Source organism: Ammodytes marinus, assembly GCF_949987685.1.
Source record: "Ammodytes marinus genome assembly, chromosome: 11".
NCBI classification, from domain to species: Eukaryota; Metazoa; Chordata; class Actinopteri; order Uranoscopiformes; family Ammodytidae; genus Ammodytes; species Ammodytes marinus.
Genome location: NC_137215.1, coordinates 71,607 through 99,394, shown reverse-complemented (window position 1 = coordinate 99,394; position 27,788 = coordinate 71,607). Strand labels below are relative to the sequence as shown.

Here is a 27,788-nt window from a genome sequence, read left to right as displayed (position 1 = left end):
CTGAACGATGTGACGCAGTTTATTTTCTCCTCTAAAGCTCCAGCTGAAGGTAAGAGATCAACTCTGCTCTCATCTTTAATAATAATAATAATAATAACTTTATTATATTTTATTATTTCAAGTGTAACTCTAGTTCCAGTAGAAACAGAAAAGTTGTGAAATTTGTTAAGCTTATAACCGCCCTCTACAGGTTAGATATTGAACTAGATTTTTACAGTCCTGTGTTCATCATCTGTGTTTTAGACCTCTTGTTTTATAATAATGATGTTTTGAGGCGGAGGATCCCTCCGACGCTCTCTGTCCGGCTCATCAGCACTCAGCTGTCTGTGAGTTGAGCTGGACGAGCCGCAGTGTGTGGAACAGCGATCTGTTCTGATCTCTCTCCACTATCAGACTCACAACACTCATTTCACTTAGTGACTCTAATGTTGTTAGGTATTTATCTTCATCTCTTATCTATTGTAAGAGTTTATGAATGACTGCACGTACAGTTGTCAGATCGCGGAACCCCAAACAATGTTGTTGCCTAGCAACTTGCTCGAAAATATTTCATTTTCCTGGGCGGGTAGAATTGACCCAATGCATTGTGGGGCGGTTGAGTAGGAAAAGTATACGATCGATTCATACCCAAAATCTTCCCGGAAGTTAGTACTCATCCGGGAATTTCTCACATACCCAAACTCGCATACCCAACCGTCACATACTCAAATTGAAGTCAAAATGAGTATGAGTAGGACGTTAGTATGGCAGTTCAGACACGGCCACAGCCTTTAATGAAGATCCTCCATTTTGTGTTAATGTTATATTATCATATTTAGTACTAGTTACATATGAGTGTTGATGCAGTAATCTACTATGACAGTGTGCAGTAATCAGGGACAACAATGGAATTAAGCCTCCGGGCGTTATTGTGTCATCCCATGTATTTTAATCTATGACACAGAGCACTGTTTATATTTTATATCAAAATGATCTAGTAAAATCAATCAATCTACTCTGACAGTGTGCTGTTAGTACGGTGACTGCAGTAAAGGAGCTGAGCACTTCAGCAGGAAACTTTGGACTTGTTGTTCTACTACATGTATCTGATGGCTCGTTACTTTACACATTCACATTTTACTCACAAAGTATTTGATCAACAAGTCAAATCTAAAGTTAGATTAAAGTATCAGCAGTGAATGAAACACTTCACATGAATTATTTACCGTCTGCTTTCTCATTGAAGGACATTTTGTTCATAATAATTGTAGTAAAGGTTGCATTTCCCCGTGTAATAGCAGCAGTAGTAGTGAGTACTGGTTGTATACAGGCCTGCTGTACTTCACTCTTCATGTTCTGTTTCTGGCTTTAATCTGGCGCCATCTGCTGGACGTCAGCTGTATGAACACAGAGGACGTTTGAAATTAGACAAATAATTTTATTGTCTGTGACGTCACACAGGGAGAATAGGAACACTTGTTTTTGTTTGAACTACTTTTCAAACTGCTGAGTAGCTCCACATGTAATAACACTTCATTTATTGATTAGGCGATTATATTTAGTTTTAATAATCTGAATTTGTAATGTAACTCTACTAATGTATCCATATACTCTGTAATGTACATGACTTAATTTATTGTTAATAGTATGGACTGTTTTTATCATCATCATCTTCGACTGCTTATCCGTAGTGGGGTCGTGGGGCCAGCAGCTCGAGCAGGGGACCCCAAACTTCTCTTTCCTGGGCCCCATTGACCAGCTCTGACTGGGGGATCCCGAGTCACCATCTGGTAAGGATGCCCGAACCACCTTGACCGTTTCTATACATTCTGCAAATAATTAAAGAATCTTAAAGCACGTAATCATACTAAACTTTTACTGTTTTGAAGTTATTAATGCTGCTCACTAGGGTTGGGAGGTATTAAGGTATTACCGTATAACGGGGTATTAAAAAATAGCAACTGTATTCCTCTAATTACCGGGGATTCCGTCATAAAGAATGATGGTGCATGTTTATAATAAATGCCTTAAGAGTGAGTGTGTGTGTCCATGTCCAGTAGCAGAACCAATGCCTGTGTTTGAAGATGCTTTAAAAGTGATGACAAAACTGTTCATAGTGTAGGTCTTATTTGTCAATTAAAGAACCTGTCAAAAAAGCACAACGTATCCCGGGTTATAATTTGGGGAAGATTTAAAGGTATCAAAAAATGGATACCACCCAACTCTAGCTGAACTAGAAACACATTTGGAGAGGTTTTAAATAGCTACATTTATTCTCTTTATCTTTATCATTTTGGTGTTGGATAAATCCTCTTTGGGGGGCGCCAAAACATTCTCTATGCAAGAAAAACCCTGCTCTTAGCTAGACAGTGTCTCGGCCGGTGCAAAGCGTTTCTACTGTCAACATGAACAGGAGCCTTTAGCCTTCGCCTCGTTTCCACTGAGACTGGTTAGACTGGTTCTTAATGCTCCGGCTGTTTACTGCTTCAAATACTTTCACTTCTGACTGAACGATGTGACGCAGTTTATTTTCTCCTCTAAAACTCCAGCTGAAGGTAAGAGATCAACTCTGCTCTCATTTTTAATAATAATAATAATAATAATAATAATAATAATAATAATAATAATAATAATAATAATAATAATAATAATAATGATCATATTTTATTATATTTTATTATTTCTAGTGTAAATCTAGTTCCAGTAGAAACAGAAAAGTTGTGGAATTTGTCAACTCATAACTCAGTTTCACAGGGAACTAGAGACAAAGGAGTCGACACGTCCATTAACAAAGATCCTCCATTTTGTGTTAATGTTATTTTATTATTACTAGTTGCATACGAGTGTGTTGATGCAGTAATCTACTCTGACAGTGTGCAGTAATCAGGGACAACAATAGAATTAAGCCTTCGGGCTTTGTGTCATCCCATGTATTTTAATGTATGACACAGTGCGCTGTTTATATTTTATATCAAAATGGTCAAATAATATCAATCAATCAATCTACTCTGTCAGTGAGCTGTTAGTACTGTGACTGCAGTAAAGGAGCTGAGCACTTCAGCAGGAAACTTTGGACTTGTTGTTTTACTACATGTATCTGACGGCTCGTTACGTTAATTTCTTCATTTTTTTAAAAATCCCGGTAAAGGGTTTTTACTGGGAGTTTTTTCTCAGCCGAGCTAAGGGTGTAAGGGCAGGGTGTCATATTGTATCATATTGTATGAAATGTAAAGCCCACTGAGACAAATGTATTTGTGATTTTGGGCTATACAAATAAAACTGATTTGATTTGATTTACTTTACACATTCACGTTTTACTCACAAAGTATTTGATCAACAAGTCAAATCTGAAGTTAGATTAAAGTATCAGCAGTGAATGAAACACTTCACATGAAGTCTTTACCTTCTGCTGTCTCATGGAAGGATATTTTGTTCAGTAAAACGTTGCATTTCCTTTATAATAGCAGCAGTAGTAGTGAGTGATTATTGTATACAGGCCTGCTGTACTTCACTCTTCATGTTCTGTTTCTGGCTTTAATCTGGCGCCATCTGCTGGACGTCAGCTGTATGAACAAAGAGGACGTTTGAAATGATACAAATCATTTTATTGTCTGTGACGTGGCTCACACAGGAAGAATAGAAACACTTGTTTTAACTAATTTTCAAACTGCTGAGTAGCTCAACTTGTAATAACATTTCATTTATTAGGCGATTATATTTTGTTTAAATAATCTGAACGTGCAATGTAACTAAAGCTCCACACACACACACACACACACACACACACACACACACACACACACACACACACACACACACACACACACACACACACACGTAGAAACAGATTCAAACTGTTTAAAGTAAAAACAATATAATATAAATGACTTCACTTCACTGCAGCTCTAAATGCATTAGCCTGAGACTGTTATGAAGCAGAGAATAACAGCCCATCACTGGAGCTGATACTTAACTGGGGGGGGGGGGGAGCAGCTGATAGTTTACAGGACTAGTGATGGAAAGGAGGATTTCAGTTGATGCGTTTTCTCTGCAGGTGAAAGTGTGTGTGAAGGTGTGGGCTCTGCTATGGATCAGAGTGAGGACACAGAGGAGGGAGGGGAACATGGCGGCCAGACCAAAGCTCAGAGGTGACATGAGGATCTCTAACTGTCCATGACTCAAATCACTGCACCATCATTATTCACTCTCAAAGCTCTGTGTGTGTTGTGTTCAACAGACCAGACCATCCTGGACATTTATATTCTCACATATGAACACCTACTGTGTTCTGGGTGCAGTGCAGATTATTGACTGTGTCCTGTGTTTCTATTAGGAGGAAGCTGGAAACACCAAAACCCAGATGTTTGTCTATGTGGGAACGTATATTATACAAGGATGGAAGTCCGTCTGCTGATCTAAGGTAAGGATTTAAAATAAAACCAGTTTTGTAAACTTTATATGGATGATCTGTGAACACTAAAGCCTTGTTTCCACTGAGCGGTACAGTTCTGTTTAGTATTGTACGGCATGCAGTTATTTGCGTTTATTTCTACAGGTAAATCCTATTGAGACCAGAGACTCTTTTTGAAGGGAGACCTGTTCCCATTCACACGTTACCATTCACTCACACATTTGTTTCTGATCAGTAGGATTCAAGATTAGTAGTTTTCCAATTCATGCCAAAATCACATATCTATCACACAGACGTGTGGTGTAACTTTTTTTTTTTTTTTTTAATATATTTTTTGGGCATTTTTATGCTTTATTGATAGTGTAGAGACAGAGGTGAAATGGGGCAGAGAGGGGAGTGACATGCAGAGAACTACCCCAGGGGTCAAACTGTAATAAAATTTACTGTTTCTAAACTGTTTTGTTTTGCCTTAACTTTTGCAATATGTAGGATTTATTTATCGTATATATTATTTCTTCTTCTCTTATTTGATCCTTTTGTTCTTATTGCACCGTGGGTCGGAGAGAAACACAATTTTGATTCCTCTGTATGTCTGGCACATATTGTAGAAATTGACAATAAAGTGACTTTGACCTTTAAATTCACACTCAAAGCTGTGTGTGTGTGTGTGTGTGTGTGTGTGTGTCAGACCAGAATCTCCTGGACCTGGAGCCAGCTGTTTGTCCTTCAAGAGTGACCGGTCAAAAGAGGAGATCATGTATTTTAAAGGACAACAACCGTCTACTGCAGAGAGGTAAACTGCCACTAACATTTAAATATCACTGATTCATGTTTTAACTGTTTATTTTCAGCATGATTGTTCTTCAGGGTCATTTATATTCTCACTGTTACTACTGTGTTCTGGGTGCAGTGCAGATTATTTACTGTAGGGATGCAAAGATCCACTTCTTTTTAGTAGGGCCCGACCGAGTTATCGGCTGGCCGATATATTGGCCGATTTTCGCAAATTTCGGAATTATCGGCTTTTTTTTTTTAAGCAATCATGTGTGAAATGTATTGCTGCCCTGGAGGTTGCCTAATTGAATAGCATTAATGCTATAGCCTATTTACAGCAGCAGCAGGTGTGTTTTAATACTTAAGGGTTAATGCCCGACGAGGTGTCCATGTATCAGGGATTAATGGACACCGTGGAGGCGAGAACTGTCCGACGCGCAGCGTCACAAAGTCCATTAATCCCTTTACATGGACACCTCGAAGGGCATTAACCCGCTTATACCATAGTCACCTACTAATAAAAATAATAATTAGGCCACTCATTTATGTTTTCATGCCTTTTTGCGATCAAATTAGATTTGTTTCGAATCAATAACAACTTGTTTCCATAGCAACACCTGAGACCTCGTATAATAACTGGAATACCCATCGCAAACCCATAAGGTTCTTATGTAATGAAAACGTAGTTCAGTACTCCAGTCAATAGGAACAACCAAGGATACGACCTGGAAACGACAGAATTTGGGGCGACTGTGGCTCAGGTGGTTAAGCGGGTCGGCCAATGATCCAAGGGTTGACGGTTCGATCCCCGCCCGGCCACCTGTGTCATGGTCGTTGTGTCCTTGGGCAAGACACTTCACCCACCTTCACCGTGCCTTGTGTGAATGTGTATGACTGCTGTATGTTTGAAGTGGTGGTCGGAGGGGCCGATGGCGCGGAATGGCAGCCTCGCTTTAGTTAGTCTGCCCCAGGGCAGCTGTGGCTACTATCGTAGTTTACCACCACCGGTATGACTGTGTGTGAATGAATGGAACCTGGAACCCTGTAAAGCGCTTTGAGTGCCTTGAAAAGCGCTATATAAATCCAATCCATTATTATTATAGAATTTGGCTGTAAAGGTGCGGTCAAATTGTACTGGGAAGTCGGACCAAGGATACGAGTAACGGGAGACTGCGACAGCTGTTAGCCACGGAGCTACTAGCAAGATACAAAGTCAGAAAACATTGCGCACGCTGTATACACATTAAATGCAATCGGCCAATATGTTTAACAACAGCTCCACCGAGCTAACAAAGCATTTCCCCCAAAATAAATAACGTATTTCACAGAGAATATGTGTATTACGGGCTACAGCCAGAAGTTACGTGAGGCAGTGACTGACTGACAGCAGTAGCCTATGTCCAGACAGACAGTGAAGCCGGGCTTTGGTGGCTAAATACATGTAAACTCAGTTACAAACCTTTTTCAAATTAAACAGGGGTGTTACTCACCTTTTTAACGAGATAACCATTGACGTTTAGCCAGAGGACATTAAGTTTAGCCACTTTATTTTACTACTATCGTTACTACAGCTCTTGTGTTGCGAGCGCCATCCTGTGGTGTCCAGAGGCTATTGCACGGCAGGATATTTTAGGCTTTATAAATCCCTTATCAACTAATCAGCGGCGAGCCGGCGACACATTAAAGTGGACAGAATGTAAACAGTTCCATCTAGTTGTCCATACATCAGGGGTTAATCCACACCTATGGAATGTTCTCCAGCCAATCAGAATAGAGTATTCACACAGACTATGGTATAAATTGGATTAATTTACACTGACAGTTCCCCCTGCAACCAATAGCAGAGGCATTGGTCATCGCTTGACAGTTAATAATAATAATAATTGATAGAATTTATATGGTGCTTTTTTGGAGGTCATTCAAAGTAGGGGTGTGCACGTGTACACGTGTAACCGTTTGTAAATCATAACCGTTTAGGAAAAATCAATAAACGAAAACCGTTCTTTTTTATTTTTCAAATTTCAAATTTTCTTTTTTTCAAAGTTTTTAATTATGTTCTGGAGACACGCATTTATTGATTTTACCTCACTAATAAAGTTATTGGGGATGATAAAAGTTAGTCTGCCGAATCTGTCTGTCCCTCGGCGAGTGTGTGTGTGTGTGTGTGAATGAGTGTGTGTATCGGCGCGCACACACACACATACGGGGGGAGTCGCCGTGCTGGGGCTCGTCTCACAGCCACGGAAGAGAGATGAAAGATAACCTAAATATTAAAGTTACCCGGTTGACGTGAACTACGCGCGTAAGTAGCCCGAACTTTATAACACCTGTTCAACCTGCATGAACGTGGACATGTAGAAAGCGATAGGCTATATTAATCAGGAAATTAATGAAGCGCGATAATGACGGCGCACATGACAGCCAGGCGAACGTGTGTATGTGTGTGAGTGTGTGCCATGGACCTATTATAAGAGGTTTGTAAACCATAGAAAGTATATAAAAACGAGCGTGGTTCATGTCAACTGTGTGTTTACAGGCGAACGAACGCGTATGTGTGTGTGCACGCGCGCCTACAAGACGGCGGGCGCACGAGGACAATGACGTCACGGTTAACCGTGTACACGAAAAAAAATCTGTCGTGTACACGGTTAGACATTTTTGTAACCGTTCACACCCCTAATTCAAAGACACTTTACATCATAGAGAATCATACATGTAGGAAAAGAAAACAAAATACAGAAAATTAAAATAAGGTTTGAAGTGGAGTCAGGTGTCATTATGCTTCTTAAAGAGGTGAGTTTTGAGTTGACTTTTGAATGAGTTTATTGAGTCTGAGATGCTGATGTTTGGGGGGAGGGGGTTCCAGAGGGTTGGGTGCAGTAAGATAAAATGCATAATGTCTGAATTTAGACATTTATTTGTTACACTTTATTTTTTTTAGACAATGTGTATTGCAATAAAGAAAAAGTTCCTGTACATATTTTCAACAGTAAAAGGTATATATATATTTAAGGGTTCAAAAAAATATTTTTTTTCAATATATCTTTTGGGGATTTAATCATAATCGTAATTTTTCTCTGAAAATAATCGGCATCGGCACTCCAAAATCAATATCGGTCGGGCCCCACTTTTTAGTTCCGATCAGATTCCGATATCTGGGTTGTGGATATCGTCAGATACCGATACTTTCCAATATCACAATTATTCTACATTTGTTTGTTGTTGGTGATTTGTGAGGTTAAAAAAGGCTTAAGCAACGCAGCAATTCTAATTTAAAAGATTCACTGTGTAGCGGCTCCCCATTAGCCACTAGGCTGCATGTCGTTAGGTGTGTGACGAGTGCCTATAGCATACAGTTGACAGTAAAACTTGGAATGTCCACTCGTTCTTTTAGCGTTTTAAAAGTTTACTTTATTTACTTAAAACAAATGAAGTTTCGACTTGTAGGCTACATACCACTACTATTCTGTACAACTGAGCTCAGTGAGCACGGTCGAAAACAATTTGCCTTCCGGCATGCAATCACCTGGCGTCCCTGCTACGCCTGATTTATAGCCGTGCATTGTACTGCCGCCAGGCGGTCAAATTAGGTAATACAAACAAACAAGGTCAATGGCTCTTACACACTGTTTAAATCAGAGTTGTCAGTCTGATATCCGATATGTAGATTGCAGCCATATCAGACCCGATACTGATATTGGATCGGATCGGCCCCATCCCTAATTTACTGGTTCCTGTGTTTCTATCAGGAGGAAGCTGGAATCACCAGAGCCCAGCTGTTGGTCCATGAAGAGTGATTGGTCTATGGATCATCCTATAGAAATCAAAGATGGACGTCAGTCTGTTGATCCAAGGTAAGGATTCAAAACTTACACTTCAGATTCAGAACGTAAACAAAATAAAACCCTGTGAGAACAAGTTTTTAAGCTATATATTAGTGATTCACCAAAAGTTCGGCCACAGAAAATATTTGTCCGAAAACAAAAATTGGAAACTGGAGGGAATCTTTAACCCCAGACTAGGGCTGGACGATATGACGATATCATATCGTGGACGATATGAAAGTGTCTACCGGGAGAGATTTGGCCATACCGTTTATATCGCAGAGAAAAAAAGTTCATGTGGCGGGAGCATAGATGGAGCGGGAGGCAGCTGTCCCTCCGAGTCCCTACAGTTACACTGCAGTTACACCGCCGCGCCACACGGGGGCTCTGCAGCACAGTTCTGGGCTGCCATACATCTTCTATACCCGCAACAGAAGAAGCCTCATCTGTTGCTCTAGCTGTCTAGCTCCATAGCTCCGGTGCGCCGTCACTACAGTTAACAAACCAACTCCGTGTCACGGTGGCAGAGCAGCTGGTTTTAACGGTCAAAAATGTCATCGGGCAAAGGAAACTTGCTTGCTGCTTCAGCGTGCTGTTGCCGTGACGCAGAGTTGGCTTGTTTTAAGCCGCAAACTACATGGGTTAGCTCTCGTGAGCTAGCTGGCTAATAATGACATCTTTAGCCTACTCGGGGCTTCACCCCCGTGCTGTTATTGTTGGAGACAACCAGCAAGACTGGTTTTATGTAACTTTAAAACATGTCAAACTTGAAAATATTATTTGTGTTGAAGCTGGAGTTAAAGTATTACCAGACATTTGCTCATTAGTTAATTTTGACAGCTTTTTAAAATGAAGATTAGCAAATACTGCAGGAAAATTCAAGTCTTTCATTATTTTGATATAGGCTACTATCAATTGGAAAATGTAGGCTCTTTGGTTGATGCTGTCATTTTTATTTTGCGCTGACTGACTAAAGCCAGACCGGTGTGGTATTTTGCACCAGTTTCTCTTTTGTATGGAAATTTAAATTCCAAGCAAAAGATGAAAATAATCTAATGTGATTAAAGTTCAGTACGGTTATTGTAATCCATTGAATTTTAAGGAAAAATACTATATCGTGATATATATCCATATCGTGATATAAAATTACCTATATCGTGATATAAGATTTGGTCCATATCGCCCAGCCCTACCCCAGACATGAGCTCATTCTTTATGATTTCTCCACAGAGTCGACCAGGAGATCTCAGAGGTTCCCAGCGGTTGGTCTGACCAGCAGCATCAAACACACCTGGACTCCACATTCAGGGTCTGTACATGAACAACAACTACTTTTCATCTGTTCTGTTCACATCAACCTCCATGATTAACTGTTTGGACCAGTGGACTGTCTGTCCAGTCTGTCTAACATGGATATGATGTTTGATTCATGATTTTAGTTTGATCGTGTCGTTCATATAATATTCCGTTCCAGCTGCTGGAGGGAAACATCGTCACGTTTGTGAAGAAGGAGCTGAAGAAGATGCAGGAGCTTCTGAGTCCAGATTACCCAGAATGCTTAGAGGGTCAGAGTGAGGATGAGGAGCAGAGCAGCAGCAGAGAGGCATTTCTGAAGATCACACTGGACTTCCTGAGGAGAATGAAGCAGAAGAAGCTGGCTGACCTTCTGTGGAGCAGTAAGAGGATTTCTCTAAAGGTTTAACATGATGGGGAAATGGGACATTTACTGAAGTCTCCAGAGATGGAGGGAGACATGTTAATATGTGCATTCATATTTTCATCATGAATTACTCATTGATATTATTATTACCATTTACTCTTGACTTGTTGAGCTTATCTCTTGTTTATTATTTCAGGGACCTTAGTTCCAAAGTGTCAGCGTGAACTAAAGTCCAACCTGCAGAAGAAGTTCCAGTGTGTGTTTGAGGGGATCGCTAAAGCAGGAGAACAAACCCTTCTGAATCAGATCTACACAGAGCTCTACATCACAGAGGGAGGGACTGGAGAGGTCAATGATGAACATGAGGTCAGACAGATTGAAACAGCATCCAGGAAACCACACAGACCAGAAACATCCATTAGACAAGAAGACATCTTTACAACCTCACCTGGAAGAGATGAACCAAGCAGAACAGTGATGACAAAGGGAGTGGCTGGCATTGGGAAAACAATCTTAACACAGAAGTTCACTCTGGACTGGGCTGAAGACAAAACCAACCAGGACATAAAGTTCACATTTCCATTCACTTTCAGAGAGCTGAATGTGCTGAAAGAGAAAAAGTTCAGCTTGGTGGAACTAATTCATCATTTCTTCACTGAAACCAAAGCAGCAGGAATCTGCAGCTTTGAAGAGTTCCAGGTTGTGTTCATCTTTGACGGTCTGGATGAGTGTCGACTTCCTCTGGATTTCCACAACAATGAGATCCTGACTGATATTACAGAGTCCACCTCAGTGGATGTGCTGCTGACAAACCTCATCAGGGGGAAACTGCTTCCCTCTGCTCGCCTCTGGATAACCACACGACCTGCAGCAGCCAATCAGATCCCCCCTAAATGTGTTGGCATGGTGACAGAGGTCAGAGGGTTCACTGACACACAGAAGGAGGAGTACTTCAGGAAGAGATTCAAAGACAAAGAGCAGGCCAACAGAATCATCTCCCACATCAAGAAATCACGAAGCCTCCACATCATGTGCCACATCCCAGTCTTCTGCTGGATCACTGCTACAGTTCTGGAGGATGTGTTGAAGACCGGAGAGGGAGGAGAGCTGCCCACGACCCTAACTGAGATGTACATCCACTTCCTGGTGGTTCAGGCCAAACTGAAGAACGCCAAGTATGATGAAGGAGCTGAGACAGATCCACACTGGAGTCCAGAGAGCAAGAAGATGATCGAGTCTCTGGGAAAACTGGCTTTTGAGCAGCTGCAGAAAGGAAACCTGATCTTCTATGAATCAGACCTGACAGAGTGTGGCATCGATATCAGAGCAGCCTCAGTGGTCTCAGGAGTTTTCACACAGATCTTTAAAGAGGAGAGTGGACTGTACCAGGACAAGGTGTTCTGCTTCGTCCATCTGAGCGTTCAGGAGTTTCTGGCTGCTCTTCATGTCCATCTGACATTCATCAACACTGGAGTCAATCTGATGTCAGAAGAACAATCAACATCCCAGGAATCTGCAGAGACACAGTTCTACCAGAGTGCTGTGGACAAGGCCTTACAGAGTCCAAATGGACACCTGGACTTGTTCCTCCGCTTCCTCCTGGGTCTTTCACTGCCGACCAATCAGAATCTCCTCAGAGGTCTGCTGACACAGACAGAAAGTAGATCACAGACCAATCAGGAAACAGTTGAGTTCATCAAGAAGAAGATCAAGGAGACTCCCTCTGCAGAGAAAAGCATCAATCTGTTCCACTGTCTGAATGAACTGAACGATCGTTCTCTAGTGGAGCAGATCCAACAGTCCCTGAGTTCAGGACGTCTCTCCACAGATAAACTGTCTCCTGCTCAGTGGTCCGCTCTGGTCTTCATCTTACTGTCATCAGGAAAAGATCTGGACGTGTTTGACCTGAAGAAATACTCTGCTTCAGAGGAGGCTCTTCTGAGGCTGCTGCCAGTGGTCAAAGCCTCCAACAAAGCTCTGTACGTACAGTAGGGTTTATTCATCAATAAACCCCTGCCATCTTTAACTCAAAAACAATGTATTTATCTTTTCCATACTATTGTCTCTCCAGGCTGAGTGGCTGTAACCTCTCAGAGAGAAGCTGTGAAGCTCTGGCCTCAGTTCTCAGCTCCTCCTCTAGTCTGAGAGAGCTGGACCTGAGTAACAACAACCTGCAGGATTCAGGAGTGAAGCATCTGTCTGCTGCACTGCAGAGTCCACACTGTAAATTGGAAACTCTCAGGTCAGATTATCAACCAGTTCAAGTGATGACCATTTAACATCTGATATTAGTTCGTAACAAGTTTACCTGTGTAGGAATGTGTCTGCTACGATGATTTATCAAATGATCTTTAATCTTCTGATACTTATGTTTTTACATAGGTGTAGATGTTTCCCCTACCATTATACAGGGACGGGACCCCCCCCCCGCCCCCCCGCCAGCCTGACTTAATTTTTTATTTTTTTTAATATACATTTTTCATTGATTCCGTAATAATCATTTGCGAGCGTCTGCGCGGCACTGTCGGTCTACCCCTTGTGTGCGCCTGTCTTTACAACCTCTTGTTTGATCATCCCATCAGCTGATCTGTGTGTCTGTGTGTATGTGTGTCTGCGCGCGGCGCGATGCGCGTGTGCATTCGGTGCGCTCTTGTTAAACACGGAAGCCAATGAGCAGAAGCATGTCTAGCAAGCAAACGTTGAACTAGTGGCGAAAATAAAACCAGCGCCTGCTCTATGGAGATATTAAGGACAGGGACGTTGGACATGAAAAATTGCTGAGCAAAACTATAGAAAGGTAAAATCGCTACGTCGCCGTGGCAACACAACCAATCTGTATCGACAGCAGAGACAGCGCAGAAAAAAACGGCATGCACTCGTTTCAGTAAGTTTACAGAAGTGCCACACTGCTACTGCCTTTGACATTCTCAGAAAAGCATTAATTTATTTTCAAGGGACATATTAATGTATTTATTGTTTTAACTGTTAAGTTATCTTGAAAACAGCAGGCTATTGTAGGCTTACAAGCTTTATTTTTTTGTATTTTCAATGCTACTTTATTTTCATGTTTTAAATTGAGAAATAGGCTAAATTAAATTGTAACGGTTGGGTCTGGAGGACACAGGCGCGGAGACAGTATAAGTAAAAGAAGATTTATTTCAGGAGAAACCAGCAGGGTGTTAGGACCGTGATCCGGGGAGGGAAACTGGCTGGCATGGGGGTCCAGGTAGGGAGCAACGGGGCAAGTCCAGGGGGCTGAGTGGGAGCGGGCTAGAGCAGGCAGGCAGAGAGGTCCGGGGGGAAGTGCTGGCGGGCGAGGGCTGGAGCTGGTGGCTGGAGTCAGGCCGGGAGAACTGTGGCAGAGGAAACAGGGGTTAGCCAGGAAAAAGAACAAAAAAGCGGAGCTGTAAACAGGTGAGCAAAAGAGAGCACTAACTGTGTGAAAACAGAAGCTACAATCTGGTAGTGTCTGGAAGGTAGGCCCGGGTATATGTAGAGCAGTTGATGATAATTGAAGGCAGCTGTGAATGCTGGTGATTGACTCCAGCACACCTGGCTCCACCCCTGCAATAGCTCAGCACAAAGACAAGGGTGAAAGGGAAAACACACACAAAGCCAAGGGGCCCAAACGGGATCATGACATAAATATAATGGTCGGAATAGGGAATTTGCCTTATGCAGCACACATGTTGATAGGCTAATCATGATGTGTAGCCTATGTTAATTCATTTATTTTCAACAAGGCTATTTGCATAAAAAAAAGAAAATGTTTCAATAGGCTAGCTTCAAGGTGAGGTGATTCATATTATTACAGAAATGAGTACTAGACAGGACCTGTGACCTATATTAGATCTTAGTGTTTATAGTTTTTTATTGAAATCCACGTGTTTTTCTTCAATAGTTTACATGACTTGTGTCTCCAAATTATTACAGAAAATAGTTATAGGCAGGACATATGACAGTTGTTTACAGAGCACAGAATTAATCAGATTTCGCCTCTCAAAGTGCACCAGATTGATGCATATACTTTAAAATGATAAGGTTTTCTTCTGCAGGGGCATGCCCCCAGACCCCCCTAGAAGGTCCATTCTCACCCAGCAGGGTCTAAAAATCCTGTGAGAAACACCACATGTACAAACATACTGAATGTGAAAGCACAACCCTATGCCCTCGTTCTTAAGAGGCTCATCGCAAATGGGGTTCGTTTTGGTCAATTTCTTCTAGAAATTTGGTACTCTTTATCAGCTCTTACCACCACGCCTAAAAACAATTCTAGGGGAAACACTGAGGGGATATGTATATATTTAGGAGGTAAATGTATCCCCCTCAAGAGATGTAAAAATAACAGTTCAGGGGGCTGAAACATTTATATATCCTTTACACCTTTAACTTACCTACTTTTTAATGTTTAAAAACACGAAAAACATTTATTCCTAAGTGTCACAAAGAAAAGTTCCACAGTATGATGCAGAAACCACGGTCACGGACACGGTATGAAAACGGTGTGACTCCACAGCTAGTCAAACCTCTTGCAGCTCACTAATTAACAGACACAATGCGCCCCCTTGTGTTCTCTTAGCAGAGCAACTTAACGTCACAATATCTAAAAAATTGAGAAAATATAAATCCAATAAACACATTTCTTATACAAAACTTTCTTTATCAAAATAATATATGGCTAATAAAAGCTGACGTTAAACTGGATAGCTGAAGGAGTATGAATATATGAAAAAGTTTGACCACAATTGTATGAAGGTATTATTGTAGCATAAGTCTTTAGCACATGTAACTGCAGATTTTGAATGCGTATTCTAAAGTCACAAATGTGTAACAATAGATTTCAAGTCGTAAATATTTTTTCTACCATTGTAAACGCAAAATAGAGGCTACGAGTTCACAGGTCTTTGTTACAGGTGCAGAAATCCTATCCTGTGCATCACGACTTCAAGGAGTCATGCACTTGACACTTTTGCTACAATCCTTGCAGCGCAGTTGGTGCAAAACACATTTGCACACCCGTGTTTCATAATCTGAGAACATGCCCAAAATGTGTGCATTCGTAAACCCAAATGTGAACTAAGGCATCAGAAGTTGCACATCTGTGAAAATTCTCCTCACAAATAAAATTACATATAGATCGCTATAGGGCTGGGCGATATGACCAAAATCTCATATTCCGATATAGGAATTTCATATCCTGATAACGATACATTTGACAATATAGCATATTTTCTGTAAATTCAATTAATAATTATAAAAAATTCATATAAATAATCAAATTCTCCAAAAATTAAGTTTTACCCATATTTGATTATTTTCTGCTTTAATTCAAACGCAAATTTTCAAGCATTCAACAAAATAGAAAATGCAAATGTGACATTTGAGTAGTTTTGGGCCGTGTGGGGTTTCAGGGCACAGAATTGACTGAATTGGTGGATTCCTCGCTAAACTCTTTAGCCTAATGGAGCTATCCTCTTTAGCTGAGGCGGCTTGTAAATTCACCCCGCGAAGAGGGTGACCGCCCCGGGGAGCGCAGGAGCTTCTCACCGCTGAGAGAGCAGCCGAGCCACGCATACTGGGAACTTTACACTGGGAGCTGGGCAGCACTTGACAGCCCGCGGGGACAGCAGCCGAACTGCCCCGCTAGCTTGGCTACTAACCCCGCGAGCCTGTCAAGCGCTCCCCGGGTAACGCCGGCTCGACTGCTCTGTCAGCGGGGACACTGTATATGATCCTCTCCCCATGGTGCAAACACCGACAGGTCTGTTACCGATGGGTTTCAGTGTCCGAAATGAACTTTGATTATCACACAAGCGAGAAAAGCCTGGTGCGGTCAAGCAGAAATAGTGTGACGGAAGCGCAGCAGGGCCAGGAACTAGGAAGCGTTTAGTGTTTCTGCTTCAAAATAAAAGTCAAATTTTACTTTAATTCCTCACATTTCACCAGTTAAAGGCTTTTAATGTGAAGTTACGCTGAAGGAAATCTTCGGTTTGAATAACAGTAACTTAACTGCGAGCTACATGTATAGTTTGTGTCCTAAAGAGTGGGATTGGCAACATAACGAAATAAACGATATTGCATAAAATGAAACGATAGACGTTTTTGTTTCGTCAGACGATATATATCGCCATATCGCACAGCCCTAGTTCGCTATGTTGATTGAGCATTTTAATGAGCGAGCACAAGTCCATCGATACAACTGCTCGAATCTGCTCCTACAAGTCTCAGCTGTGGGTTTTCTTGTAGGTAGTGATGCACCACGTCTAGGTGGTACATTTGTAGCAAAAGTGATTTGTATCCGTAGAAGCAGTAATAATCGCATAATCCAATGAAAGTCGCCGGTCGGGACCCGTGACGTCAGCATGTGAACATTTTATTTGTTAGGACAAGGACAAGGACGCAGAGTTGGCTTGTTTTAAGCAGCTTAATACATGGGTTAGCTCTCGTGAGCTAGCTGGCTAACCCTGAAATCTCTAGCATCTATTCAGGGCTTAACCCCCGTGCTGTTATTGGTGGAGACAGCCAGCAAGGCTGGTTTTATGTTAACTTTAAAACATGTCAAACTTGAAAAAATATTTGTGTTGAAGCTGGAGTGAAATTACTACCAGACATATATGCACACTAGTTTATTTTGACAGCTTTTTTAAATGAAGATGAGAAAAAATTGCATGAAAATTCTAATCTTTCATTATTTTGATATACTATCAATTGAAAAATTTAGGCTACACATTTGGTTGATGATGTAATTTTTATTTTGCACTGACTAAAGCCGGACTGGTGTGGTAATTTGCACCAGTTTCTCTTTTGTATTGAAATTTGATATGGATGAAAATAATCTAATGTGATTAAAGTACAGTAGTTATTTTAATCCATTGAATTTAAAGAAAAAAATACTATAACGTGATATATATCTATACCGTGATATAAAATTACTAGGGCTGTCAAAATTAACGCGTTAACGCAGGGTGATTAATTTCTGGAATTAACGCGTTAATTTGTTTTAACGCAATTAACGCATGTGCAGAATGATCCGCCCCGTGCATCCCACCGGCTCTGTACTACAGTCACTCTAACGTTGTGGCTGACCCAGGATCAGTAGCTGCGCGCGGCCAAACATAACAGCACGTTAGCCCATGCCGTGTTTTAAACTGCTAACGGCCACGTCTGTGTCGGGGGCATAGATAGTATATAAATCAACTGCTGCGGGTGACAGTTGATGTCGGGAGCAACAGGAGGAGAAACAATGTCCACACACACACACACACACACACACACACACACACACACACACACACACACAGTTACGACCCAGCTTGGGGAAGCAACATAATGTACACAAAAGCAAGTTAAAGGTGTAAGAAAATGGTGTTTATTGTAACAAAAGATCAACTAAAGGGTGAATGGGAGCCATGCTGCTGGCCCTGGCTGGAGAGGGTGAGTCAATTAAGCCTCCATTATACAGGCCTGGCGGCCCCGCCAGGCCAACAGCTGCCCCCCAAAAAAAAATATATATATATATATTAATTTTATTTTTTATTTTTGTCTGCGCGTGTGCATTCGGAGCGCACATGTCAAACAGGGAAACTGAGGAGAAAGAACCTTCCTTTATAGGTCCATGGCAGGAGCATGACCAGCCAGCAGACATTACTCTGGAGATATTAAGGACTCAGTAACAGGGAGTTGAACAGGAAAAAGTGCTGAGCAAAACTTAGAAAGTTAAAGTCGCTACGTCGGCCTGGCAACCAATCTGTATCAACAGCTGAGACAGCGCAGCAAGTTATCTTGAAAACAGCAGGCTATTGTAGCCCTACAAGCTTTACTTTTTGGTATTTTCAATGCTACTTTATTTTTATGTTTTAAATTGAGAACTAGGCTACATGAAATATAATGGTCGGAATATGAAATTTGGCTAAGTTTGCACACATTTTGATTGATAGGCTAATCATGATGTGTAGCCTAGGTTAATTCATTTATTTTAAATGAATATTTAAATAAATTAAAGGAAATGTTTAATGATCCAGATTATTCCAGAAATTAATACTAGACAGGACATACTTGTCTATATTAGGTCTTAGTGTTTATTGTATTTTATTTTCATATCCATGTGTTTTTCTTCAATAGTTTATATGGCTTGTGTCTCCAAATTATTCCAGAAAATTGTTTTAGGCAGGACATATGACAGCTGTTTACAGAGCGAAAAAAATAAAATCAGATTTAGCTTCTCAAAGTGCACCAGATGCATTTAAGTTTCAAATGGTAAAGGTTTTCTTCCGCAGGGGCATGCCCCAAGACCCCACTAGAAGGTCCATTCTCCCCCAGCAGTCTCAAAAAATCCTCAGGGAAACACAAAATTTACAAACGTACCGAATGTGTAGGCATAACCCTACGCCCTGATTTGTAGCGGGCTGTCAAAAGAGGCTCATCCATAATACGGTTAGTTTTGGTCAATTTCTACAAGAAATTTGGTACGCACGCCATGTGCATACTCTTTATCAGCTTTTACCACCGGGCCTAAAAAAAATTCTAGGGGAAACACTGCTAACCTTATAGTTATATGGCAAAAAAGAAAGTTTGTAAAGTGAGCTTGTAATGTAAATGGGCCTCCTTAATTTCTATAGTCTACTACAGGTCAGCATTTTCTATTCATTTTGCCTTTTCAGAATGGCATATTATGCAAATTAGTTGATAATGTCATCTAGCTACTACTAGTTACTTTTGGGCCAATAACTATTTTCCTTATAGAGGATTCAGCAGAGATAGGGGAGGATGAATCAGAGGGCTCAGATGTAGATGGGGCTGTGGTGAAAATGGGTAAAAAAAGTCCCTTTTCCTTAAGGAATGTCTGAAGGATTTCACATGGTGATGCAAAATCAAAAACACAATAAATTGTATCATCTGTTGTCAGTGTGGTCCAAAACATGCTGGCAATACAATATCAGTAGACCTAATATAGTTACAATTGGGAAACATGTGAATAGATACGTTGAATATAGAAATTATATAATCATTTAAACTGTGATCACTTGAGGAACATTGATTTGCTTATAAATCAGTCAGGTTCTACAATGAAAACTGTCGCCTAATTTTTCTGACGTTAATGTCTTTCACTCCCCATTTAAAAGAAACAACAGTCTGTTTACTGCACAGTATTATAGCTTGCCTACACATTATACAGCGAATAAAAAACACTGGCAGCAATTTTGTGCTGCGCCAACTTAATACTTTTGCTGCTGCTGATCTGCATTACTTTTTAAAATAGACCATTGCTTCTCATACGGAAGCATAATAATTCTCTTGACCAAAAATGATTGTCCCGTTTTTTTTCTGAATTGCTGAGTTGATTAGATCAGAGTTATGAGACAATATCCCGGTTAATTCTACTTAGTACCATAAGCCCATTCGTTATATATTTCTCACTCTGGTAGGAGTGGAAGTTTTTTTTTTTATCTTCTTTGAGAAGTGGATAAGTGGGAGGATCAAGCATTTGTTTCTCCTGTTTCCATGGTGAATCATGTTATCAGCGATCCATTGACGATGGCTTTTACACACACTCAACCCAGAGTGAACACCCTCAGAGTTGATTGACCCAACGCTGATCCACTGTTCTGAAACCCAAAACCCAGAGTTACTCAACTCAGAGTTCAGGGTTGAACTCAGAGTTTGTCAACCATGCTTCCTGAAATAGGCCCCAGTCCTCTTCACAGCAGACCCGGGTTAGAATCCAGCCAGGTTGTTCTCTGCATGTCATTCCCCTCTCTGACACATTTAATCTTTGTAGGATTGTATCGGCCTCTATGATTTATCAAAGGATCTTTATACATATATATAACTCCACTCAAATCATTATTTTCCATCAGGTCTTATTTTTCCTAACTTACTCTCCTTTTCGTTTTGATTGTATAAACATGGCTCTAAGGCAGGGGTGTCCAAACTTTTTTCACTGAGGGCCACATACAGAAGAATCTACGAAGGGCCGGGCCACTTTGCAAAAATAACACATTTATCAGGACATGTAGCTACTCTGATGTTTAGTTTCATAGTGTCTTCGTAAATTGTTATCCTTCTTCACGGCAACACTTTCCTTGCACATTAAACAGACACATCCCCCCTCTTGTTTATATGCCAATGATACACCCAGTGTTTTCTGCCTTTGCGTCCAATGTCCAGCAGGGTGAAAATAGTATCCAGCCGAGGTCCCAACCCTCCTAGGGGGGTCCGGGGGTATGCCCCCCCGGGAGATTTTTTAAAGTTCTTAAAGTGAAATGCATGAATCTGGTGCACTTTGAGAGGGAAATCTGAAGAATTTTGTATGAAAAAAAAAAATGGAGACACTGTGTCAGATGAATTAGAAGCTATTGGAGAAGGACACATAGATTTTCCATAATAATATTAATTTAAAATAAAATATTATTCAGGGTCCTCTGGGATGGGCTTGTTGCTCTTTTTCTTTTATGGGACATATTTCTCAGTAATATGATGAGTCCATTTAAATTATTTAAAAATTAAAAGCGCCATATTACATTATATTTTTAAAATGTGCCACGGGCCAATCAATTAGTGTTTGACACCCCTGCACTAGTGGGTTAACTAAGATATGCAAAAAAAAAAAAAAAAAAAAAATTCAAAGGGCCATATTACATTATATTTTTAAAATCGGCCGCGGGCCAATAAAAAGCGGGCCGCGGGCCGTAGTTTGGACACCCCTGCTCTAAGGTATTCTATCTGTACCAAAACATACCTAAAGAAAAAAACTACACTGTGTGTGTGTGTGTGTGTGTGTGTGTGTGTGTGTGTGTGTGTGTGTGTGTGTGTGTGTGTGTGTGTGTGTGTGTGTGTGTGTGTGTGTGTGTGTGTGTGTGTGTGTGTGTGTGTGTGTGTGTGTGTGTGTGTGTGTGTGTGTGTGTGTGTGTGTGTGTGTAGTCTGTCAGGTTGTCTGATCACAGAGAAAGGCTGTGCTTCTCTGGCCTTAGCTCTGAGCTCCAACCCCTCCCATCTGAGAGAGTTGGACCTGAGCTACAACCATCCAGGAGCCTCAGGAGTGGAGCTACTGTCTGCTGGACGGGACGGTCCCCTCTGGAGACTGGACACTCTCAGGTATGAAGAGGCTGCTGTCAGTCTGATAGAGGAGGAAGAGCTGGAGACATATGGTGTTAGTCCGTCTTCATGTTGACTCAGTTTGGCTCGGCACCTCAGCCCTGCCTGGCGTGGGTTCACATTTCCATTTGCAGTAAAAGTTGTAACGGAAATATAAATCGGCAAGAAACTGTTTTATTCAACACAGCCAATGTAATGTAATGTCTAGGGATGCACAGGGGTAGTCAGTTAAACGTTTGTGTCCGCTGCTTAGACAAGTTGGCACCAGAAATAATAGTCGGTTAGTAATTAATTGCCCATCACGTGGACTTGAACAATAAATGTGTGAGACTGAACGTGTGTGTAGGCCTTCAGGTGTAGGCTCATAAAAGAGATTCAGAGAAAGAGAGAGAGAGATAAAAAGGTGAGAGTAGTATAAAGCAAAGCAAAAAGGTTTTTGTAGTGGAATAAGATATTACCGTGGCCGAGTGGGCTTTGATTCCACAACATTTGATACTAGAAGGAGAGACGTCACCAGGCAAGGGAAACGCGGAGAGTATAGGATCAGGTCTCAAACAGGTTCACTTTATTAAAGGTTGACATTAGACTCAAAGTTACAAGCGAGGAGACACAGCTCCAACTATCAATACAGATGTTTAACCTATACATTACAAGAGCTAGGCTCTTGTTCAGATCTTATCTTATCTTATATATCTTATACCTAGCCTATCCTCAACCGAACTTGGAAAAGGGAAACCGAAACACAGCCATGTTATCTTCCTTGGGCGAGTGAGCAAAGCTCTCTGCCTTATAACAGCCAAGTTGGGTGTGTGTGTGTGTCTGTGTGCATGTGTCTGTCTGTGTGTGAGTGAGAGTGTGCATGTGAGTGCATGTGTGTATGTGTGTGTGTAACAGATCTAATGTCAGATCTAGGCTATTTGCAGCAAGACGTTGCAATAGTGTTCCTATCTTTCTGCTGTGTCTGCACACCAGTTTGTGTGCTGTGTGGCAACAAGGTTAACCTAAGGTTGCCTTGTTTTTCTGGTTAACACAGAGAGTTCTGTATTAACTCTCAAAATGACAATATATACAGGTATATGTTGGAAATTCCTACATTTTCTTGACCGCTGCCTAAAGGCCCGCTGTGATGACTCGTTTGTCAGCTGTTTTTTCCTCCTCCCGTCAGCTGTTATAAACTTGCCTTTACGCACGGCGGTCGAGACAAACCAAAAACAACACACGAAAGTGAAACTGAAGGTGGAGCCATTAAATAGTTAAATGAATAAATATTGTAACACAATACAACACATGTGCTTAAGGTAGCCTACAGTAGTTCACATCGCCCACCACTCCTCGAAATAATAATTTTCCAAAAATAATGAAATTCTTTTACTGATTTTTCCTAAACGGTTACACATGTACACCTTTACACCCCTAGTAGCCTACAATAACGTTAAACAAGAACATTTATGAAGACACACTTAAAATAGCGATCTCTGCCCATACAAAAAGCTCTGACTCGGATAACTTGACAGAGCGATCGATGTGTGTAAATTATTTTTGAATTTTTTTCATGTACACTGTTAAGCTGTGTCATTGTCGTCTTTTCCTGCTTAATATAGCCTATGGCTTTCTACATGTCCACGTCTATGCAGGTTGAACAGGTGTTATAAAGTTTTCGGTGAAGGTTTTATTGCACTGAGGCTACTTACAAGCGTCAGGTCAACAGGGTAACTTTAATCTTCAGGTTATCTTTCATCAACCTTCCGAGGCGACTTCTGACGGCGACTCCACGTGTTTCTATGTGTACGTGCTCATATGTGTCTGTGGCGTGTCTGCAGTGCTGACTAATACACACACACACACACATTCCTAGTAGTGTCCATGTGAGCATGCTGAAAGAGTACATGCTGGTCTGACCCCCCCCCCCCCCCTCTCCTTTCAGGGTGGAGCCTGCTGGAGTCCAATGGCTGACACCAGGTCTGAGGAAGTGTAAGTGTGTTTATAATGTTCATTATCATCAAACTGTCAATCAATAAACAGATGATGGATTAATAACTGCTGCTGTGTTGTGTCTTTTTCTCTCCATCAGATTCCTGTGAACTCACACTGGACACAAACACAGTACACAGAAAAATCAAACTGTCTGACAACAACAGGAAGATGACATGGGTGAGAGAGGAGCAGCCATATCCTGATCATCCAGAGAGATTTGAGGGCTGTCGTCAGCTGCTGTGTAGTAATGGTCTGACTGGTCGCCGTTACTGGGAGGTGGAGTGGAGCGGACTATGGGTTGATATATCAGTGAGTTACAGAGGAATCAGGAGGAAAGGAAACAGTAAATACTGTCTGTTTGGAGAGAATGATCAGTCCTGGAGTCTGAGATGCTCTGATGGTGATGGTGGTAGTTTGATTGTCGGTCACAATAACATTAGAACACCCATCCGCTCCTCCTCTGTCTCTAACAGAGTAGCAGTGTATGTGGACTATCCTGCTGGCTCTCTGTCCTTCTACTGTGTCTCCTCTGACTCACTGATCCACCTCCACACCCTCAACACCACATTCACTAAACCTCTTTATCCTGGGTTTGGGTTTGGGTCATATGGTTCCTCAGTGTCTCTGTGTCGTCTGTAGGAGAGAGAGTCTGTACATGATCACAGCTAAAGAAATCTTTCAGGTTTTTGTGACTCAGTCGATAGGGATGTAGTAACGGTACACTAAAGTCATGGCACATACAGTCAAGCCCGAAATGATTCATACCCCTGGAACATTTCTACTTAATTTCAAGCAGCAGGTTTTTTTTTTTTTTTACCGTAAATGACACAGGCTTCTTCCAAAAGATAATACATTTGAACAAAAAGTGGCAAAACTGGACCAAATAACATTTTCATTCTGGAGAGTCAATGAATAGACAGAATAGTCAGAAACATTCAAGGCTGTTTATTACATATTTATACCAAACACACACAGTCATGTTTCCATCACCTTCTGAGGACATTCCATAGACACACACATGTGCGCGTTTGTACGGCTATACTTGTGAGAACACTCATTGACATAATGCATTCCCTAGCCCTTACCCTTACCCTAACCATCAAAACTAAATGCCTAACCCCAACCCTTACACTAACCCTAACATAAACCTAATTCATACCTGAACCTTAAATCCTAGTGTTAACCCTCAAACAGCCCTTTAAAGGCCTGTCCCAAAGTGAGAACCGGACAAAATGTCCTCACTTTTCCAAAATAATGTCCTCACTCATGGTCTAAAACTCCAATTGGTTCTCACACAAAAAATTGCTGTATAAGTACACACACACACAAACACACACCCCTGTTTCAACGACCTTCTGATGACATTACATACTGTTTACATCCTTAGAGACTTTCCCCAGCACTTAAAAAAATCGGCCTAAACTAAAAATCTGCTGAAATATGTTCATTATAATTTGCATTTTGTCCCAAATAAAGAAAAATATTGTCTATTTATCTTCCATAACATGTCTTCTTTCATACTAGTATAAATCAAAGGTCCAAAATGTACATTCAGGTGTTTATTTGACTAAACCTTGTCTGTTTGCGTCTGTATATTTCTCCTATACAACCATCTTTAACGGACATTATCTCAACATTAGATTTTTCAATACTCTGAACCAAATATCTCAACTTCTAAAGCACCAACATCAACTCAACTTTCCATAATCATTCTCAGCACTATTCCGAAGGTTATTACAGAAGGTTTTGTTCATATGTTGTTCACTGTCTGATTTATGAGACATTTTCTTCTTAAAAACATCCTGAAAATGCATTTTTTAAGACCTGTACATTGTGTTTTTGATTTATATAAAAAGGCTGTATCCAAAATCCGTTCTGTATTTTTTTTTTTTTTTTTGCAAATTCCAAAATTGTAATAAAAAAAATATTGTTTGAATGTCAGCAATCAGCTGGCAAAGTTTTATGATGACATCTATAAGTTTAAAATGATAACCCTAGTCCCCTGCAGTGTCTCGAATGGTGTAGAAATGTGAAATAAAAATTTCATAAAGTGTTGTTTAGAAGAGTATTTTCTTGCTGTACCAAAGTAAAAACATTAAATCATTGAGGGCCACCTTGAGGGAAAAAAATCATAAAAACTTGTAATTTTCTGGAGAAAAATAATCGGAATTTTCAAAGATTGTTTTTGTTGAATTTTACAAGAAAAAATCTAAATTTGTTTTAAACTGTAAACTTTTTTTTGATTTTCCAAGATTTGAAATAAATTCACCATTTTATGTGAAAAAGTAACTTAAGTCATAGAATTACAATTTTAATCTGTTAATTACATTGTTTCCCCTCACATAGGCCTGACACTGCCTCGGAGATTTCTGTTAAAAACTGTTTATATATATTTTGGCACAAACATAATTTTCATCAGATACAATAGAGAAGCACAGATATACATTTTATACAAACAAACAAAATAACAAACTAGATTTTGGCGATAAACGGATATATGTTTCCATGAGGTCACTTTGTTTCCTTCAGAGCTTCTGATTGGACGTTCAGAGATGATGTCATACCAACCGGCCAATAGCAGCTGCCGTAGTTCACCAGTTTAAACAAGTTGGAGTTCATTCATGAGGTCACTGTGGCTGTGTCTTGATTCAGGGGTTGCGGTCTACGTAGGCTGCATTTGAAGACCGATTGCGTCATCATAGCGGCGCGCAAAGGCTGTCCCATTTGCAAGGCTCCTTGCAAGGCTCCTCATATGCAGCCGAGAAATGCAGCCTTCGTTTCACGGTTTTGAAGGCTGCATCAGATGTATCCTTCGTGGCCCAACATATCCCAAGATTCATTGCGTTTTTTTCAGAGATTGCATAAAATAAAATAAAAAATAACAAAACAGCAACGTGTTGCTCCATCTTCTTAACTTTTATCTCCCTTTCTTTTTTTCTTGTACTTTTTTTTCTTTTCGTCTGGTAGGCAACTTCTTTTTCTTTTTTCCTCCGTTGACAGGGCTGTCTCCGTTGGCAGCAATCAGGGTTGCTAGGCAGCACAGGAGCGGCGAGTCGTCACGCAAGGTAACGGCTTGTTACGTAAACCGTAAATGCTCGTAAACGGAGACCTGCGGAGACTGTCTCATTTAGCAAGGCTCGTTGGCCTTAAAACCGGCCTTAAAATCGGCCTTCATAGGCTATAGCCTTCATAGACTGCGAGACCGCGTCCTACCAAGGGTGCAATACCTGAATCAAGACACAGCCTGGGACTGTGTTGTATACGGCCTACTAAGTTGTTAGACTATGGCTGTGTCTTATTTAAGGGGCCGCATCTTCTAAGGACGCGGCTATGAAGGCCGATTCGAAGGCCGAACAAGCGTTGTTAAGTGAGACGGTCTCCGCAGGTCTCCGTTTACGAGCATTTCCGGTTTACGTAACAAGCCGTTACCTTGCGTGACGACTCGCCGCTCCTGTGCTGCCTAGCAACCCTGATTGCTGCCAACGGAGACAGCCCTGTCAACGGAGGAAAAAAGAAAAAGAAGTTGCCTACCAGACGAAAAGAAAAAAAAGTACAAGAAAAGACAAGAAAAAACGAAAGGAAGATAAAGTTAAGAAGATGGAGCAACACGTTGCTGTTTTTTATTTTTTTTATTTTATTTTATGCCATCTCTGAAAAAAAACGCAATGAATCTTGGGATATGTTGGGCTGCGAAGGATCCATCTGATGCAGCCTTCAAAACCGAGAAACAAAGGCTGCATTTCTCGGCCGCATAGGAAGGAGCCTTGCAAGGAGCCTTGTTAATGGAACAAGCCTTTGCGTGCCGCTATGACGCAATCGGTCTTCAAATGCAGCCTTCGAACGCTGCGGCCTCTGGAATGGGATACAGCTTATGTCAGCAAAGGTTGGCAATCTGGAAGTGTGATCTGCTGTTAAACTGGGGCCGATCCGAATAGTCCAATCTCCTAACCTATAAGCCTCCTTTCCTATAGTCCAATCTCCTAACCTATAAGCCTCCTTTCCTATAGTCCAATCTCCTAACCTATAAGCCTCCTTTCTATACCTTAACCCCTAAACGTCATTGGGGTTAAGG

The 27,788-nt window shown here is 41.1% G+C and overlaps 2 protein-coding genes across 2 annotated transcripts in view; one reads left to right on the top strand and one right to left on the bottom strand.

The window, feature by feature from the left end:
- LOC307257476 (NLR family CARD domain-containing protein 3-like) lies at positions 1 to 25,585 on the top strand. Its single transcript, XM_080036723.1, has 13 exons — positions 1 to 49; positions 1,671 to 1,769; positions 4,034 to 4,127; positions 4,313 to 4,399; positions 5,079 to 5,183; positions 8,914 to 9,018; positions 10,219 to 10,297; positions 10,463 to 10,664; positions 10,845 to 12,627; positions 12,720 to 12,890; positions 21,569 to 21,742; positions 23,667 to 23,713; positions 23,814 to 25,585. Exons 3-13 carry the CDS (start codon positions 4,066 to 4,068, stop codon positions 24,353 to 24,355), a joined length of 3,357 nt encoding a protein of 1,118 aa, XP_079892849.1. The 5' UTR covers positions 1 to 49; positions 1,671 to 1,769; positions 4,034 to 4,065; the 3' UTR covers positions 24,356 to 25,585.
- A 1,954-nt stretch (positions 25,586 to 27,539) lies between these two features.
- Positions 27,540 to 27,788, bottom strand: part of LOC307257498 (serine/threonine-protein phosphatase 2A 56 kDa regulatory subunit delta isoform-like) — a gene marked incomplete at its 3' end in the record, with an annotated part of 9,087 nt that continues 8,838 nt past the window's right edge. Inside the window, exon 5 of the mRNA XM_080036761.1 lies at positions 27,540 to 27,584. Coding sequence (XP_079892887.1) covers positions 27,540 to 27,584 — 45 coding nt within the window. The remainder of the gene's footprint in view (positions 27,585 to 27,788) is intronic.